We start from the raw sequence: 19,707 nt of genomic DNA, 5'->3' as shown, positions 1-19,707 counted from the left end.
TTTAAAAGATGTGAAAAACAGTCCAAAGCAGAAAGACATGGGTGGACGGATGGAAACAGATTTTTGATAGAAATGGGGAAAATTTGAAGAACAAGAAAAAACCTGAAAAAATAACAAAGCTTAGGTGCTTACAATATAACTTTAAACCATTCTGACAAAATTTATATTTCTCCCTATGTGTCCAATGTTCATGTTTTCCTGGAAATCTATCCATGACGGCTTTATCGCACTGAGAACAGATTCAGCGGATGTCATGTCCAAAAGCAGCGTACAGCAGCGTCGCCTTGTCCCTAACGTCCCCTCCTCTCTGGGAACCGAGGGGCGGCAGTGGGCTCGGGCCGTGACGATTATCCGTGACGCAGGTTCGTCCTCCATCACTTGCCGTGCCCACAGGCTGAAAACACCCAGAATCCGAGCGAGCCATCACGACCGATGGAAATATGTAGTTAACTCGCACAGTTTTCCACATTGCGATAGCTGGAGGGTTTGGTGGAGTCGGTAAGTTGACATTCTTAAAACCGGGTTTGATAAATGAATCCAGCAGCAGCCATTTAATAGAGTATTTCTGCAAACGTTAGCCAGCTAGCTAAATGGGAAGCTAGCATTAGCCTAGCAAAGAAAACGGCAATGATGGCGGATGATGCCCGTTACTTCTAGCTGAGTTGCTTCCATCGGAGTAGCATGAATATATTCTAAATATAGCATTCGGGGCATAAAGATTGAATGTAAAATTATGTTCATGGATTGTCAATGACCATTTCGGTCGTATTATCTTCCATAAGGGGTCGTGTTGGCAAATGGAAGGTGAGACTGCTGAAGTACGTTTGTGATTTGACTAGCTACGCCAGCAGTGAAAGTAAGCACAGTCAACGCCAACCCCTAATATACCAACGAGACACAGACTTCAAAGCAAAAATTGAGATGCTCCCAGTTTTACTATTCTAACAGTGTCTGTGACAGGGTTCGTACTTAATCACAACACGGTTATATAAAGGATAGAATATCCTTTATTAGGACGGATGTAGACCGTAAGGCCTGTTTTCCGAGTACACTTTAATAAGTTGGGTGTTAGCAGTGTTCAAATGAATTAGTTTGTAAAGCATATATTTGATAGATAACAGACCGTCCTTTTGTTGTCTCTTGATGTTTGGCCCTCAGTTTACTTATTTTCTCCATTGTGTGGTACCAGTCAGATGACCTAAACCAAATAGACTCTGCTTGTATCCGTTTTGTTTTTACTCTGTCCCTGATGTGGGCGGGTTTAGCTGTGTGAGAAACTGTGATGGTACACAGATCAAGGAGCACAAACCTTCTGTGTATCTGTAGTCGTTATTGCATCAATTACCAGCAGCTTTACAGCCTTAACGTTCATCTCTGAATAAGAAAACAGCTTCATAAACAAGCTCTCTGTAGATTTGATATTAGATCTCTTATATGTATGCCACAGTCTATGCCCATAGATCTGTAAACTGCACACATAAATAAATACAGTGAATAAGAAAAATTGCTGTTCAGTGCAAGATTTAAGTGCTGCAAAGATATTAAGAATTTATTCATGTGCCAGAAATAAAATAATTTATTGCAGTTTTTGCAGTCTTCAACAATAAGCATAGCTAACATAGGGCTGGGCAATAAATCAATAATAATATATATGGTGATAGACACATGATCAATACCAATAGATAATGTCTGATAGTGTTCAATAATTTCACTGAACTCCAATCCAGAACCGCACAGTATTCTGGGGGATGTAGGCAAAGGAAAGGCTATAGCTCCTCAGTCTTTTATGGCTAAGAAAGGTGGGTGGCATCAACAAACCAATTCACTCTTTAGTCACCTGTTGAGCAACTTGTAAGCTTTCGCCACCGTGCCTCATAACGGCTTAAAAATAAAAAAACCAGCGGCGTGGAGGGAAAACTGTAGCTAAAACCTTTTCTTAATCCAAGAGATTCTCATTATCTAGTTATGGTTAGTATAAGTGCACAAATATAGGCTATATACAGCTCTGGAAAAAATTAAGAGACCACCACAAAATGATCAGTTTCTCTGATTTTTCTTTTTATTGATCTGTGTAAAGAGTAAAATGAACATTGTTTTTTTATTCTATGAGCTACTGACACCATGTCTCCAAAATCTCAAGCAAAAATGTATTTATTTGCAAAAAATGAGAAAAGGTCAAAATCATGAAAAAGACRTAGTGCTTTCAGACCTCAAATATTGCAAAGAAAACAAGTTCATATTCATTTAGAAACAACAAAACTAATGTTTAAACTCAGGAAGAGTTCAAAAGTCAATATTTGGGGGAATAACAGGTTCTCAATGGGGCTCAGTGCAGTGAGCTCTTCATTTTCTCCAGAGCTGTATATACATCTCATTTGCTTTACAATGTTTTAGCATATATAAAATTAAAAAAAAAACCTAATTCTGAAGRCATGGCTGCTTTTATTTTGCAGTTGCTGCGCGCCACCATCAATTCCCTGCAGATTTGATTGTCAGTAAATGAAATCTCTGCGTCGTTTCCCCGCAGACCATTTGGAAGGGAAGCCACCATGGGCGGTCACGACGACGACGGCTCATACGTCGTAAACAAACAAAAGCAGGACGAAGAGCTGAAGAACAAGCTGAACGAAGGCAGCCACTGCAACAATGCCAAGCGGGTCAAAGAGGGCCAGAACCAGCTGCGCAAAGTCACAGAGAACCAGCAGGATCAGGACCACAACTGCAACATCAACCAGAATGGCAACAAGGACGACTTCCCTCTGCAGAACACCACTCAGGAAGAGCAGCAGGAAAACGAGGAGCAGACCAAGTCCCCCAAAGCAGCCATGACGCCTGGCCTGAGCCAGGAGGAGTCCAAGAACATCCTCAACGAACCGCTGCTCATCCACACGCTGGGGTCTGAAGAGGAGAAGGAGAAGGAGCGGGAGGAGGATGACAAGGAGAAAGACAACAACTGCGAGGCTCAGGAGGAGGCGCAGGAGGAGGCTTCCGATGACGGCGGAGGAGGAGAGAAACCCGCAGAGCGGAGTAACGTTGAGTCTCACAGGGAAGGGGGCGTGGGGAGAAACGCCTGCCTCCTCTTCTCCAACATGAACGGCACCCCGAGTGACGAAGACCCCAGCTGGCCTTCGCTGTCTCAGGACAACTCTGACAATTCCCCAAATGGGAACAGAGGTAATCTGAAGCATTGATGAGTCGTGTATTTTACTCTCTGCTAATATCTATATTAGTGTTTGCCTCACTCTGTAGCTTTTCTTCTTCCCTTAAAGAGTGTAAAACACAGATAAATCCAAACAGAAGCATCTGATAACATCTGTATGTGTTGGTGTCACAAAGCATTTCTGCAAGGAACAGCAAGGCTATGTTCACATAGCAGGTCTTTCTTTTTTTTTTGCTTTTGCTGAAATCTGATTTGTTTTTGTTTGGGGTTTTTTCTCTTATCGTGCTACTAACTGAACCCAACTGCAATCAGACTTGCCTATGAATGGTTTTTCAAATTCTTGGTGAGCCACATGTACAGAAACAGAACATCCCAGAGCCATCTCACATCAGTGCAACGTTCACAGAAGCAATAGTGGATCGATTTCAAACGAGCATACAGTATCGTCACAAAATCACAAGACAGCTGATAGCAGCTCCTTTTGTGGTGCATTTATTGTAACTTCTGTAGAGAAGATGGATGTGTAGTTGGTGCTATGCTGAGTGGTGGGACTGTGAAATGGTTCACTGACACTGGCTTCTATAAGAAGTTCAGAATAATTATTTACAGCCAGATTTCCTGCATCTGGATTTTTCCGATAAAGAATTCCAACACACGTCACATTAATGAGATGAAAGACTGATAAAACACAGAAAACCATTGGATTTGTCTGCAATTTAGTACCACATATGAAATGTATGGAAGAAGCTCAATTCAGATTTTTAATTTTTTTGGGGGGGTGAAAAGATCAGAACTGAGCCATTCAGACTGCAGTGAATAACTCGTATATATTTTGCATATGGGCAAAAGAAAAAAACCCTCAGATTTGGTTGCGTTGTCCTGCTTTGTGAACGTAGCCCGAATCTGTTGAACACACCAGCAGTGACAGAGGGCGGGCTTTCTTCCTACGTGACGTTATTCTGAGTGAACGCCACACAGAGAACATGGCTCAGTACTGACCAGAAAATGATGTCATGACCCCACAGTGATGGTGGTGATGACCCCCATCATGTAAAATGCAAAAAATATTTGCATTTTGCACTTAATGTGAAGAAATCTTTATAAATGTAGATCTACATCATAAACGGCTCATTGGATTGGACTCTTCTTCCTTACTGGTTCATCCAAAAGTTTTTTGTTATTTTTCTTGTCACATTTATTCAAAAATTTGTTAAAAGATTTTAATATTTTCCTGTTGATTCTGAGCATTTTTCACCCCCTCTTTTTTTGTATACATATTTATATTTGTATTTTTTTAACCGTAGAATCTTTCTGGGACTCCAGCGCGTTTGAGACGGACACAGACCTGCCTTCTGGGTGGATGAGGGTGCGTGACACGTCAGGCACGTATTACTGGCATATTCCCACAGGTACCACCCAGTGGGAGCCTCCGTCACCTCTGGGGAAGGTCGGCGACTCCATGATGTCCTCCACCATGTCTCTGGAGACCACGCCCTGCGAGGAGCCGGAGGTGAGGGCAGCTGAACGCCTGGCTTAGCAACAGGTGGCTCAGAAACGGAATCAGACATTTCATAGAAAAACTCTGTTCTCTAGGAAACCTGGGCTCAGCTTTCCAGCACAGATGATGGAGGTGATGAAGGGGAACTGTGGAAGGTTAGATAATGTCACACCCACTACTCTTAACTGCTTTATTTCCTGGAGAAACAGCATCTTATGTGTTTTCATTTTTTCACTTTTTCATTGCTGTGGGAGCAGATGTGGAGTTCAGTCCCTCYAGGATGTTGCAATATTTTTTGGGATTGCCGATGACTAAAATGACTCATTTTGTGGCACCTTTTTTCAAAGAGTTGCAATCAAAGTTGCAATTTTTTATGTATTTATTTTTTTAAACTTCATTTCTGTCAAAACCTGGTTTCCTCTCTGATTCTTTGCTCGTTGCATTGCGAGAATAAAGATTCCTTTTAAATATGTGAAAAGTAACAATTTCTGTCCAGAGTTGAGGATGACTGAGCTTATTCCTGGCATAGTAAGGGATGTACAGTATGTAACAACAACATTAGTATTCTTGTCAACAAGCTTAACGTGATAAACTGGCGTGGATTCACTATTTAGCTAACATTATCTGAATGTTGCAGCTTTACCCCACTCACATGGTTTGCTTGCCTTTTGGCTAAAGCTAGCTGGTTTCCAGGAGACGTCATGAAACACGAACTTAAACTGGAAGGAGGCTCAAGATTGGTCAAAATTCGGTCGAATTGCAGCGATTGGTCGGAAAAGAAGCGAATATGAAAAACGTTCATGCGAATGGTCAGATTTGGGAAAAAAGTTGTGATGGTGTTTGAAAGTTAGAAGTTTGTACAAAGTTTGCAAATGATGAGTGAATTCGAGTTAATAGTTGTGATTTGAACTTCCTGGAGGGATTGATAGATACTTTATGTTATTTCATGTTCCACCTCACTGCCTGTAAATGGCATTTAATTCAATAGTGTTCTGGCATTGTCCATGCAGATACTGSAGCTAGTGAAAGGCTATTGGTTGGAAACGATGCCATTTAACTGCGTCACTATCTGCCTCTTATGGTCTTCCTATAAAATTGTAAGGAAGAGGATTAGGCTCACTGAAAAAAAAAGAAAAAAAGAATTCCGGCTTTAACACATTGTTGGGGGGGAAAAAAAGTACATTTCCACCAAAATATCTTTTCTCACTTTGAAAAGTTGAAGTTGAACATTTCCTACATAGTTAAAATTTTGAGATTGATCTCGGATTCAAAAGTTGAAAATGTTTTGGGGTTTTTTCCCCCAAAAAACATTAATGTCTTTCTAGCTTAAATGTTACCGTTGAAACTGAGAAATGTTCCTTTTTTTTCTTTCTAGAACATTTTGGAGAGTTCTAGCAAAATTTCTGAGTTTTTGTCAGAAATACACTTCTCCTTTTCTTTCCTTCTACCTGAAGTATGTGCTGTCGCATAATGCTGACTGGATCTCAGAAGATTAAAATCAGAATTCTGAGAAAAAGTCATTCTTCTCTTCTTTTTTTCTGTGCTCCTAATCCTCCTCTGTGAGCTGTAGTGTGTCGAGTTTTCATCGTCATTTATGCTCTTAGCAAAACTTACTAACATAAACGGCCATGTTTGTCTTCAGGAGGAGGGAGAAGCTGCATCTGACCAGAGTCTGAAAGAGTTTGAAGGAGCAACTCTACGCTATGCATCTATCAACTTAAAGTAAGCAGCAAGATTTTATATTTACTGTCTAAATGCTGCCATTCTTAACCTTCTTTTAAATTTATTCTTGATTCTTTTGTTTTTGCAGCTACAACTGCTCCCAGTTAGAGGAGGAGGAAAAGATCGCTCCACAGTGCACAGATCTAGAGACCAAGGTGAATAAGCTATCAGATTGATGGAAAAACTCTTAGGACGAATGTGGCAGATGCTTTGCTCCTTTGTAGATGCATAAAAAAGGAACAGAAGTTATTCTGGCCTGAAAGGGATTATTTTATTTTTTTAACTTTTCCTGCCAACTCTTTAATCTGGGGCCTAAAAAAATCAAAACCGTGATTATGAGCAAGAGAAAAAAATGTCCATATCAGGTTTTTGGGGGGTTTTATGGCACATTTTAAAACATCAGTTGAGTCATTGTTAAAATACATAATCACGAAATAGTAAAAAAAAAAAAAAAAGAACAGTAACAAAAGTAAATAAAGCATAGTTAGGCTTTCAAATGACAGAAATCAGTCATAGACTAGAGTAAAGAGACGAGTTCTTAGCTGACATTTAAAGCTGAATAAACATGTAGAGGTGAGCAGTCTTTAAACAGAAACTGAATTTAAGAATCCCAGGTATCAGAGCGTATGAGCTCATCATGTGGTCTCTGTCGCTGTCAGTGTTTCGCCGTGCGCTCTCTGGGCTGGGTGGAGATGTCTGAGGAGGACCTAGCGCCCGGAAAGAGCAGTGTGGCCGTCAACAACTGCATCCGGCAGCTCTCCTATCACAAACACAACCTCCACGACACCGCCGGGATCTGGGGGGAGGTGAGAGTCGTCACCCTACTCCTCTGTCGCCACAGCAACACACAAACCGCACGAGAACTTATAATCCTTGAAAATGCTGAGGATTCATGCGCTGAGTCCAGCCTCTTCCTGTGAAGCTCCCACAAATTCTTGAATGGACTTTGCTTAACAATTCTGTTAAGTCTGAAGTTATCCTTATTGCTTCCGCACTTTTTCCTTCCACTCAACTTTCTGAGTATTTTTTTTTTTAATATACAAGTTGCTGATTTTCTAGGACTTAATTTGTGGTTTTCATTATCTGTAGACCATAATCACCAACATTACAAGTTGAATTACTATATACGTTCTGTAATGGAAAAAATTCAAATGTTGCGTGTTGTTCCTCATGCTGAGCGTGTGCGCCCCCTGCAGGGTAAGGACATGCTGATGGTACTGGAGAACGACACCATGAACCTGATTGACCCTCTGGGCCAGACTCTGCTTCACTCTCAGCCAATCGGAAGCATCCGTGTGTGGGGCGTTGGCAGAGACAATGGAAGGTCAGACCTGGCAATACGACGGGCGTGTAGTTACCGCTCTGATATGTCATATTTTCGTTTCTGATGTCGTATTTAATGGATTCAGGATTTCCCCCAGAAAACCTGCTAACGGTAGGATGGCGAGGCCAGTCGGCCCGACGTGATTTTGAGTTAAAAAATGTTCAAAGTTGTCGAAAAATTTTAAAATGTCTCCAGGGAATAATTATGTGTTATTGGAAGAAATTATTAACACCAACTATAAAGTCTTACAAAAAAAATAAATGAATGAACAATTCTTAGCCTGGTTGGGGTGCAACTAAAGCCTGGTGGCCCACCAGGCTGATAATCCACCGGGGAGAACTCTGGATTTTTGTACTTTAAAAATATAAAAAATTTTAAATTACCGTATTTTCCGCGCTATAAGGTGCACCTAAAAACCTTCAATTTCCTCAAAAGCCGACAGTGCGCCTTATAATCCAGTGGGCCTTACATAAGGACCAATATTGAGCCACAACAAGACTAGCAACTACGGTAAGCAGCCGCCGACTTCATTTTTGCCCATAGAAGAAGCACGCGGTGCATGCTGGGATAGTTGTCAGAACGCTGGAATGTTAAGAAAGTTTGACTGACCTATCTACCTACGGACCTGATAATCAGGTCGTCTGCAGGTCATTTAGCATCACGTTCTCCACCAACATGCTGTGCGCGAACGGAGAAGGGTGACCATCGTCCGCCCACGCCCCGGCCAAGTCGCAGAAGACTCTCTTCGCCAACCGGAGTCGGGACTGTTTTGTTGACATTCTTTATGTCAAAGGGGAAGGGGAGGAAGAGAGACAGAGACTGCGGCGACAGCGTATCAGTTGGTCTGTGTTACCCAGAAAACTGTTGGGCACAATATCGCAACACCAACACCGTGAGTGAAACAACGACTGGGCAGTCTAATATATAAAGTACTCGGGGACTACTTCTTTACAAATGTGGATGTGTAATAATAGAGTAGATAACAAATCGGCAACCCAAACTGAAGCATCTTTTCTATGCGCCTTATAATGCCTTGAATATGAAAAAAGTTTTAAAATAGGCCATTCATTGAGGGTGCGCCTTATAATACGGTGCTCCTTATAGTGCGGAAAATACGGTATATTAATTATTATTATAAACTATATAATATTAAAATATGCAGTACAATTATGAACAATTATTTTAAAAAACTAGGCTAAAAAAACCCTGGCAACAACGGGCTAATAAGTATTAATATTGGATATGTATATTAATATAAAATTAAACATACTCAGTTGAAGTGCAGGTGAACTTCCTGATTGGTGGATTCTGTTATGTTGGTTTGTCTCCATTTTGCTATTCATTAAAATCAAGGAACTCTGTATATGTGGCTTCTGCTGCCCTCTGCTGGATATTTCCTATAACTGCAGCTGAAATATCCCACTAATCCTTTCTGCCATCTGGATTCTAACAGCTGTGTTGTTTTTTTTCTTTCATGCTACTCTATCCATCATTAACAGGGAAAGGTATATTTTAACAGTTACTCTTTGGAAAATGTATGTGATTCTGCATGTTTTACATTAATAAAAGTAAAGCTAAAAACCGGGAGAAAAAAATGCTTTTGGTTTTCCCCTGCAGGGATTTTGCTTATGTTGCTCGGGACAACCTTACCCAGGTGCTGAAGTGTCACGTTTTCCGCTGCGACTCGCCCGCCAAGAACATCGCCACCAGCCTGCACGAGATGTGCTCAAAGGTCGGCTTTTACTCCAATTTCATTCTAATGTATTCAGGCTTTTTTTCCCCCCTGAAAGTAATATGGAGTGTTACTATTTCTCCTTAGATCATGATGGAAAGAAAGGCAAACAAGCCAGGCGTGAGCAGACTCGACTCTGACCCAAGTAAACCGTTTGGCATCCCTGTTGAAGGTAAAATGGAAGCATTTCAGCATTTTCTGTTTTATTAAAGCCGACAGTCGCGTATTAAAAATATTTTCTGCTTCTACAGAGTTTCCTGCTCCAAAAAACGAGCTCTTCCAGCGCTTCCATGTTTATTACCTTGGTTGTATACCAGTGGCCAGACCAGTCGGTGAGCAAAGTCAAAGATTTCATCCCCATTATTAATACAATTTTTATTGAATTTGACTTAATATTTCTTTGTGTGTTTCTGACAGGAATGGAGATACTGAATGAAGCTTTGGAGTTTGCAATGGCTGGCAGGGATAAAAATGACTGGACTCCTGTTTCTGTCAACGTGGCTCCAGCCACCCTCACTATACTTTCAAAACAGGTACAAACTTCACCATGGCAACCAGACCTGTCACTGTAACATGTTTTACTGGATGATAAATTGTCCCAGTAATTGTTGAGATAAATAATGTTGTTGTCTTGAAATCATTTTCAAGTAATATATTGATATTGACATAATACTGCAAGTTAAACTTTTAATTTGTAAGAAATGCTCTTAATGCTGCAACTGGAAGATACTTTAAAAATCCAGAATAAAAACAATAACAGAAACCAACTCTGTATTAGAGCTCATTTTAATTTATCGTCTGATAAATTGCTTAATACCACGGCAGATTTTATTTATTGATATATTTGTCTGCTGTATGTTTCAAAATTAACTTCTTTTTTTTTTTTTTTTTTTTTACCTGGCTGTGAAATTTAAAAGTGTAGAGTTTAATTTAAGGCTCACATTTAATTGCTTTCCCAATAAAAACATTAATTTGTATTTAAGCCTGTCACAATAAATAACAAATTGCATGATAAATTAAAATGAGCTCCACAACTTCCTGTCTGATTATTATGTTCTGAATGGCAGTTTTGTGTACAGAAACATAATCATTTATTTATGGTTTTTGTTATAAATGGTTTTTATTTCAGTTTTGTTTATTGTTTTTGGTTGTCATATTTTATTTTGGATATTTAAAATATCTTCCAATGTAAAGTCTTCTTTGTTCATTAGTCTTGAGAGGACAAATTTGCATTATTATCCTATCATCAAAAACTTGAAAACAATATTATCATTTATCTCAATAAAACCTGGAATGACTTATCATCCAGCAGAATATCTCATCTCGACGGGCCTAATTGTGGTCAGTAGACGTCTTGTATTAACCACCATTTAATTTGTGGTGATATGATTGTAAATGATTTCATCCTGCTGATGCCTCTCCCGTCCAGGATGACGAGGTCCTGTCGGAGTGCAGGGTGCGCTTCCTGTCGTTCATGGGCGTGGGGAAGGACGTCCACACCTTTGCTTTCATCATGGCCGAAGGCCCGCAGGAGTTCACCTGCCACATGTTCTGGTGTGAGCCCAACGCTGCCAGTCTGAGCGAGGCAGTTCAGGCTGCTTGCATGGTGAGGCTCAGAAAAAGGAATGCCATGACAAACGTCTTACAGATGGAACGGTTCATAAAAATTGGATGGGATTGAATTGCACATGCAGAGTTTAGTTTTAGTCAATAAACTGGTCACGCAAAACAGAGTCTGTAGGAAAGGACAAGTTCTACTTTCTGTGGCTTTTTGGGCCTTGAAAGAATAAAAGAATAGCTGAAACTTACTATGTAAGTTTTGAGAAGAGTGCACACCTCCATATTGCAGCAAGGCTGATGCATTGAATGTTCATTGCTAAAATTAGTTTTATAGCCCTCTTTAGTCGAGCTCTAGTTGTGGCCTGGTTCGCTTTTAGGAGGTGTGAATGCATAATCGAACTCTGATGCGCCTAAAAATCTAGGTCTCTGTTTGGGTCAAGTGAACTCTGGTGCGATTTGAATGCATATGTGAACGCCAAGAGGACCGTAAGCTGGTCTAAAAGCAGGAAGCAGACTATAGCGCAAGGCATCCTGGATAAATGGAGCCAAAACAAACAAACAAGCTAGTCTAGTGCTACATAGAAATARCTCATGGCCTTTAGCCAAAGACAAAAAAGTAATCCTACAACCGCTAAAATGTGACACCACTTTGTTTTTGTTTACATTTGGTGAAGAAGGAAGTTGTGCTCAGTGTCTTCTTCAGAGGTTTTTGTATCATTTCCTTCAGTAGTTGTTGGTGCAGCGCCACCGCAGGCGACAGGAGGAATAGATTTTTTATAGTGTTTGGTTTATTTGACACATTGCAGTGTGAAAGCAAACTGCACCAGCTGAAATATAGCAACTTTGCTCCCCAATCGAACTGAGTCTACCGTACTATCAGGTAAGAAATCACCCCTGTTTAACACCACTAACCCTCTGGAATATTTTTTTGTTTGCTTTTCAGCTTCGTTACCAGAAGTGTTTGGATGTCCGCCCCCCCAGCCTGGCCTCCTGCCTGCCCACCCCTCCCGCTGACTCCGTGGCCCGCCGGGTTAAGAAAGGTGTTCAGAGTCTGCTGGGCACCTTTAAGAGCTACAGGTCAGGTTCTCAGTCCCCATAAGCCGGCGAGAGGACCTTCTACTGTCCGGAAAACGCCAACGTCCAATTACAGCAGCACCCCTCCTCACCCCCCAGCTGTCCCCTTTACTCCACCTTACCGCCGTCTCTCGTGTGCAGTCTGTAGAGTGAGGTAGATCTTCACACAAACCCCTCACATCAAACATCTTCTTTGTGTTTTTTTAACTGAATCGTTGAATGTTTGACACGGATGTAATATTTTTACCCGCCGACACAAGAATTCCCAGCGAAACGCTTCGCCAGTCATCAACCGCAGAACTTTCCGTACCATCTTAGGGCATCATAACCCCCCCGTAGTCGTACGTCTCTCAGATGATGTAATTTAGTCTTCCAGTGACCTCCTCCACTGACTGGATCGTAGTGCGTTCTCTTGTCATTCTGCATGAACATTCGCAATGTCAGCGCTAGCGTGCAATAACCAGATGTTTCCGTATGGCGTGATTTTTTTATTTTTTTTTTAGTAACGAGCGGGTCTTCATCGATCGAGTGTGAGAGGCTTAAATGGAACAAACAGAGCCATGATAAAAATCATTCTCTCCTGACGATAATAGTAATAAAGATACAAACTCTGGGTTTTCTTCACAACTGTTTACCACCAACAAAAAGCGACTGAATCGTACTGTATACTCTCACCACGAGCTGCATGTTTTGATAGCGTAGATGACTGCTGTCTGCAGCAGGGTAGTGCTCAAGAGCCATCAGTGTAACCTATAAATATATATATATTTTTTGTGTGTGTGTGTTTCTGTATTGGGGGAAATGAGGAAGTTAGAGCTGATGTGATTTTTGTGTTCCTTAGGCATGTCACTCTAGTTAGCGTCAGTGTTTATCTTTAAGCTAGCTTAGGGAGTTAAGCCTCTTGTGTAAATGAGAATTTTTGTTTTATTTTCTGTTTGTTTGTGTGTGTGTGTGTGTGTGTGTGTGTGTGTGTGTGTGTGGCCCCCGGTCTTTCTGGTTATTGTTTTATTATTATTCTTTTTTTTCCCCACACACACTAAAGTGTAAACACCAAACACAATTTCTACATTAACTCGTTAGATTTAGTTTTTATAAAGACTCACACTACTAGCCGAGTTGTATTTTACCTTTGTGTCCGTCGTAAGTGGTCAGTACTGTATGTAGCACAATAGTAAAGCTCATCTCTAATGTCAAAGATGCTGTGTGTAAGACGTTTCAGAGAGTTACATGAATCAGCTTTAACTCTGATTCACCCAGATGAGAAAGAACAAACAGCATTTTGGTGTTTTGGAGTTTAAGCCGCAAATTTTGACACTTAAAAAATTGCCCTCCTAATTATTGAGGGCCAAAAATGCCACAGTTTCTATAAATGTCAAATAAGTTAAATTACTCTTAAAATTGTAATTGTTTTAGTACTTTATAGGACATAACAGTGGGAGTATTTAAAATGATTTAAATCTTTATTTTTTATAATCCCAGAGCATCATAAATTTATCTAATCTGTCAGCCAAAATTAGTTAATGAAGCAAAATAATTGATCTGCATGTCATATGCTGTGCAGGATAATCAATATAATATGTGCTTTCTATCCAATGAGCCTTAATGACAGTTTAAGGGCATATATCTTCATTTTTACAACATTTTGGACTATTTTTAGCTTTTTATTATTTCTGAGATTAACAAAATCTAAATCGTGAAAAATACAAGCAAACTCTGGGACACTGGGAACAAATCTGAAAGCCAAACGTGGGCAACAATGCAGGACACAATGGTCACCCCAGACGAGAGCAAAGTCTCCAGAACCTCCTAGAATGTGAGATCATGAAGAATAAGAATACTTTTTATTAGTTTTTCAAGGGGAAAATTAACATTTCTGTACAGCCTGTCCAAAACAACAAAAACAAACATAAGACATGGGAAGACGGATGCATGAGGCTGCAGCCCCCCTAAAGTGAGGAGATATGCAGTAACTGTATCCCGGTACTTAGTCATTACTAGGACATTCCTTCACACCTTTCTTACATGTTTGGCTCTCAGAAGTCACGTCAGGCTCCTACTGGAAGTGAAAATATGCAGACAGCTGCTATCAGATGCRCTCTTTCATTTGGCTCAGACACTGAAGAAGAGTAACTACTGTACTGACTTTACTGGTAGCAAAAACATTTGGTCTGGTCTGGCTCTTGACTTTCTGAAAAACATTTTCTGATGGCTAAAGGATTTTTTTGGTAAATTAGTGCTAATATGAATATGTATGCTTTTAAAACTGTTTCATAACAGGCTGAAGCACAGGAAATATTAAGTACTGAAATAAATTTTTTAAATAAATGTAATTGTTAATGTAACATTTAGTTGTGTTTTTAGTAGTGAACTGACAGACTTCTATACATACTGAGATATTTGTTAGATTGTGGCACTTTAGGCCCTTGGTGCTCATCAGCTGTAAGCACTGAAATTCCTCTAACTGAACAAAGTTTTGTCAGGTAAATCAGGAAACACAGTGCCAAAAGGAATTGTCATTCCGTTAAACATACAAACACTAAACATTTAAGCATATCTAACAGATACAAATACATTCACGTTCAGAGAGGTTTGCTGCAGTGATTCCTGTGACTGATCTTTTCATAATACCTGGTTGTGAAAGCAACGCTGTGTCTGTCATGGCTCCCAAAACTCTTTCCAACTTCATTACGACATGAGATAAAACACTACAGAAGTCGACTCTGCGTTCACTCATATAACTGCCTGGTCACTCACATGTCACATGGAGTTTTTGTGGTTTTCTCCTCTGAAGATTGCTGTGTCCAGTCTGATGATTAAAAGAAAATAGATTAATTTATTACTGGTCATGTAAATTAGGTGTAAAAAAAATGGATGTATATAAAAGTCACTGCACAATAAATGTGGACATATCATCAATGTTTTCCTTTGTGTGTTTTTTTCATGTTAATGTACACCATGGAGTTTAAAGGGGCAGTACTATATATTGTCCAGTGACATTGTGTCATTTTATGGTAGAGTCAGGTAATTGTTACCTTCAGTTATAAAAATGCTATTTATCAAATAAGATTTCACTTGGCAATTTAACGCCTTGAAATTGGGCCTCCGTCTCTTTAAGAAGCTCCAGCTCTTTCTGATGCGCTGCCTTCAGGAAGTCATTGACTTGACAACTTGTGTGAACAAGCTAATTCACGTGTTATTTTAATTGCGTTTTTTATTTAATAGAAACACAATTGCAAAAAATATATATATATATATTTCAACATTATCAGAATATTGACAAAGTTTTGTGCACATTTGTAATGGAAATGCAGCTGCTGTGACCCAATCCTGGATAAGCAGAAGAATGGTTCATTCCAAAGTGGCAGGTGTTGACCTGTCAACATAATTACTTTCCCCCCACCCTTTTTTTTGGAGGATTCATGTCCATTTCATTTTTTTCTTCTACATAAAGCTGTCTGGCCCTCTATTATCTATAATATAGCCATAAATGTGTGGGTGGAGCGGCTACAGCCGTAACCCAGCATGCACCGCTCCCGCCTCTTCGTCCTGGGTCATCTGTTCAGTTCGTGTTAGCAGTGCTGCCCCCACCTGGTGAGTTCAAAAGCATGGAGGGAGGGAGCTGCTCATTGTCTCCCAGAGCGATGGATTTGGAGATGAAAGGTTCACATCAAGCGGCCACACAGATCAAGGTTGCTATTGCTTTTTTTTTTTTTTTTTTTTCTTTATTATTAATTTGAAGGGCCAGACTTGGGCCCCCTGGTGATCGGTGACGCGCCTTCACTCCGGGTCGGACAGATTAAACAGATCAAAGTCTGAAATGATTTCAGATGCAGCCTAAAACAGAATGCTGTGAGCCGTCAGAAACACTCCAAACATCGCTTGGATCATTTCACAGGACTGTCGGGACGGGCCAGTCAGACATGGATTAAATGTCTTATTCACTGAAAATCTTTGTTGTCAGGTGACAAGCTGAGACGACTCCTACAAACTGGCTTCTTAATGTATTTGTGATTAGTTTGAGACCAGACTAATTTACACATTCTCAGTTTTTTTTTTTTTTTTGAAGGTCCACATTGTATTTTTTTCTTCAAAGAACACATTTGATTCTGTTTTTGTGTTACTTGTCATTCTTGTGCTTCTCAATCAGCGCAAACATCAAGTGTAATGATTTTCGCTCAGTTTCGATGTTTCTAATCAGACGCTACAATCAGCTCCTTTGGCTTCAGTAAAATGTCCACATATACGTGATCCTCATTTAAAGAGCTGCTCACATCTGGAGCGCCACCGTGTGGCTGACATTTGCATTTCAACAGCTTTTGGTTGAACTGGCCTGACATTTAACCATCAGCGTCCCTCTGGAGGGAAGTTATAATCAGCTGATGTTTCGCTCCAGTTAAGAAATGTGCATGTTGCATAAAACAGATTCAGTTAAAAATGGTAAACAAATGAAGCAATTTGATTAATATTACATTGTTTATGTCAGAGGTTGTTGACTTATTTGGAGAAACATTTATCAAAGTGAAGCAAAACCAGCTGATATTTATTTATCTCATCTTGTGATGAGATTTATTTGCAATTCTTTTAAAGATGATTTTTTTAAAAGTCTAAAATATGTTCTATTGCAGTAACACAATCTGACTTTCATAAATAGTGTTTTTTTCCCCTTAAAGATCATTCCTGGGTCTTAATTTTTTCCTCTCTTTAGATCATCCCACTTGTCGTGTACTTTTTTTATTTTTTAGAAAGATGCTTTGGATTGTTATCTGGTTGAAAAGACCCAGTAATGACCCAGTTAAGGTTTGCTGTGGTTGCCCCTGATTTTTAACTATAATCTACCACTACTTCAAAGAGTTTGGAATACCAAAGCCCCCAGACCCTCAACATCACAGATCCTCCACCATACTTACTATTTGCATCTGTTAAGTAATCTGGAGTGTTCCCTGCTGAAAAGTTCAATCGGGATTTTATTTTTTATTTCAAGACCAACCTTGACCAAGCCTGGCCATGGCCTTCCAATGCAGCATCGATGGATTCTCATCTCACATCAGTGCTCCATCTGAGCTTTCTCCCATTGAGCTGGATTTCTCCAGTAGAATTTCAAATGGGCTAATCAGAGAGAAGTTGTGAAAGATTGGCGTCAATTTTCTGCTCTATTTTAGAATTGTATTCTACCTATATGGGGTTGTAGCTTGGCAATGGTAGCAGTGGAAGTGAACATGTTGGCCTCTTTTCCAAATATTGAATTAACATTAACAGCCATCTTGTTTGGCTCGTTTTCTATTCTCAGTAAAAGATGGCTGTTTATAGTGCAGGTAACCTCCGATAAACTACATATCGTAAAATTTGGACTCGCATGTCCAAATTTTACTGTCACTCTAAAGGAAGCAGAAAGGTAAACTTTTGCACTTAATTTTTTGACATGCGCCTTTTATTTCATATCTATAATAAGCATTTTGTTTCAATTGAAACGATTTGAATCAAAATTTGCCATAAGGTATAAATATCTTTTGGCCTAACTGTAGGACTTAGTAGACTTAAAAAGCTCCTAAATTTTTTAAAAGCAACCCAGTGAACCCCAAAATGCCACTCACCAGTGGGATGTGGATGTTTTTATTTTCCCCTAAAGCTTTTTCACTGTTGTAAATCTTATCCCTTTATTTAAATGAGACTGTCACTCTTTTAAGTTCCGTATCAATAATAATTTACAGTTCAATTTTTAACAAAAGTTCAACTACTTTGTTCTGTAAAACAATTTTTGCTTTTAATTTTTTTTTAAATGTAGCCCTCACGTACGTTGAGTAAGCACATTTTGACCTACATACCTAATAATGTGGAAATGTAGTGAAAAAATAGAACGTATTTAAAAGCTTTTCCTCGCCTCTCATGAGGAGGGTGCTCCATTTATCTGTTGTTTAAATGTGAAGTGAATATTTAGCCATCTGTCTCCATGTCACCTCTCTGTTTGGCTGCTTGCTATTCTCCCACCGTCCGCCTCTCCGCGTTTCTGAGGACAGATTCATGCACAGCCAACTTTGCTCTGTTGTCAATCACAATTTTCATAAGACTGCCCTTGGAGAAACTAATCAGGTTTATAATTATTCTTGCGGCCTAATTATGCATAAGGCATTTGTTTAATGGGGATTTATTTTTGAGTAATGAATGTGTAGTCTTGTGGAACATTGCTTTTGCTCGCGGTGTGGCTGAGAGGAGTTGTGCCTCGTCTGCCAGACTCTTCAATCTAATCACCCAATCTGAGGCGAGATAAAGGGAGACGGCGCGGGCTTCCTCTTCGGCCTTGTATCGAGCTCCGAGAAAGATGATGGAAATCCCTGCAGGGCACAACTGATTCATATTGGTAGACTGCACTTCTTTGTACAGAGATTCTTATATCTATGAAGAGTTTTTTTTTGTTTTTTTTTTCGGTTGTTTTTCTAATAACTTCGCCTACTTCACTGCGATTTCCACATTTTCTCTATCGACTGCAGAATGCTAAAGTGGTCTGCTGCTTGATTTTCCAGGAAGACAGTAACTGTGTCTTCATTGACCATGTAATTCTGCAATTTGACAATTTGAAAACAAATTTGGCAATTCTGAAAAAAAAAAAAATTGATAAAAAAAATGTTTTGGTGGTAGGATGAGATGTTTTATTTTTTGGTCATATCCAAATTGGTTTATTTCACAAAACTACAAGAGAAAACTTCTGCATTACACCAGTCACATGATCAACAACTGGATGTTGCCACTGATGCAAACCATGAAGAAGAACAGGACAGGAAGTAGTTGGAGGATCATGGCCTAGCATGTTTTATAAATTTGCTTAACAGAAACACAACAGTTTTGATGTGTCGCGTGAACAAACTTATTCACGTGATCTTTTTCATTGTGTTTCTTATTTAATGGAAACAGCACAATTGCAAACTTTTAAAATGTTCTTTTAAATTAGGGGAATTCTGCAACATTTTGCATACATTTGTAATGGAAATACAACTACAGTAAAAAAGGTAATCCAACACTAGCTAGGTTTCCATTGACCTTATAGTTGAGCAATTTAAAATTACAAAAATAAATGTGCTTAATGGAATCAATTCCAATTTCAAACAAATTTTGAGCTAGAATGAGGTAGTTTTTCAAAATTAGTGCATTTCGCAAAACTTTGTGTAATTCGCAAAACTATAAGGGAAACACTTTTTTTGTGGAAAAGACAAAGATGAGAGGAACTAGTTGGAGGATGATGCAGTGGCACGTTTATCGACTTATACAGTGAACAAACATATTCACATGTCACTTTAATTGCATTTCTTAATTTATGGAAACACCACAATTGTCATTTTTTTGACACTAGCGGAATATTGACAAAGGTTTGCACACATTTGTGATGGAAACGCAGCTAACGATGAGTGTGAGGCTTGCAGCCGGGCCTTAGAAAATTCAATATGTCCAACACAGATGTGTCCAGACACTGAAATGGATCAGATACAAAGGAACAAACAAAGCGGCTTTTATGCTGGGAGTTTTGGAACAAAACAATACTCCTACCTGTGAAATACACAACATTACAATGAGAATTTACAATGTGTAGGAAGAGCCAATGAAGACAGACAATGCAGGTTGGAGGCAGATGTACTGTGTCTTCTGTG

At 39.6% G+C, this 19,707-nt stretch overlaps 1 protein-coding gene across 2 annotated transcripts; it reads left to right on the top strand.

The window, feature by feature from the left end:
* The first annotated feature begins 238 nt into the window (after positions 1-238).
* apbb1 (amyloid beta (A4) precursor protein-binding, family B, member 1 (Fe65)) lies at positions 239-14,986 on the top strand. 2 transcript variants are annotated; one of them, XM_008424876.2, is made up of 15 exons: positions 239-498; positions 2,528-3,174; positions 4,465-4,670; positions 4,754-4,813; positions 6,301-6,380; positions 6,469-6,535; positions 7,040-7,186; positions 7,577-7,704; positions 9,204-9,209; positions 9,322-9,436; positions 9,524-9,608; positions 9,688-9,768; positions 9,854-9,969; positions 10,866-11,042; positions 11,940-14,986. In XM_008424876.2, the coding sequence occupies exons 1-15, from the start codon at positions 254-256 to the stop codon at positions 12,093-12,095; spliced, it is 2,316 nt and encodes a 771-aa protein (XP_008423098.1). In that variant the 5' UTR covers positions 239-253; the 3' UTR covers positions 12,096-14,986. The 2 variants fall into 2 exon arrangements, with proteins under 2 accessions (XP_008423098.1, XP_008423099.1); XM_008424877.2 differs by lacking the exon at positions 9,204-9,209.
* Positions 14,987-19,707: the final 4,721 nt, after the last annotated feature.

This window comes from Poecilia reticulata, linkage group LG13 (genome assembly GCF_000633615.1).
Source record: "Poecilia reticulata strain Guanapo linkage group LG13, Guppy_female_1.0+MT, whole genome shotgun sequence".
NCBI classification, from domain to species: domain Eukaryota; kingdom Metazoa; phylum Chordata; class Actinopteri; order Cyprinodontiformes; family Poeciliidae; genus Poecilia; species Poecilia reticulata.
Note: the sequence above shows the minus strand (reverse complement) of the source record. Positions and strands in the feature narration are given on the sequence as shown.

Coding starts and splice junctions, on each gene's coding strand:
- apbb1 (XM_008424876.2), top strand. CDS start 254: ATGTCCAAAAGCAGCGTACAGCAGCGTCGCCTTGTCCCTAACGTCCCC. Junction 4,814..6,300: donor ATGAAGGGGAACTGTGGAAG/GTTAGATAATGT, acceptor GTTTGTCTTCAG/GAGGAGGGAGAAGCTGCATC. Junction 7,187..7,576: donor CCGCCGGGATCTGGGGGGAG/GTGAGAGTCGTC, acceptor CGCCCCCTGCAG/GGTAAGGACATGCTGATGGT.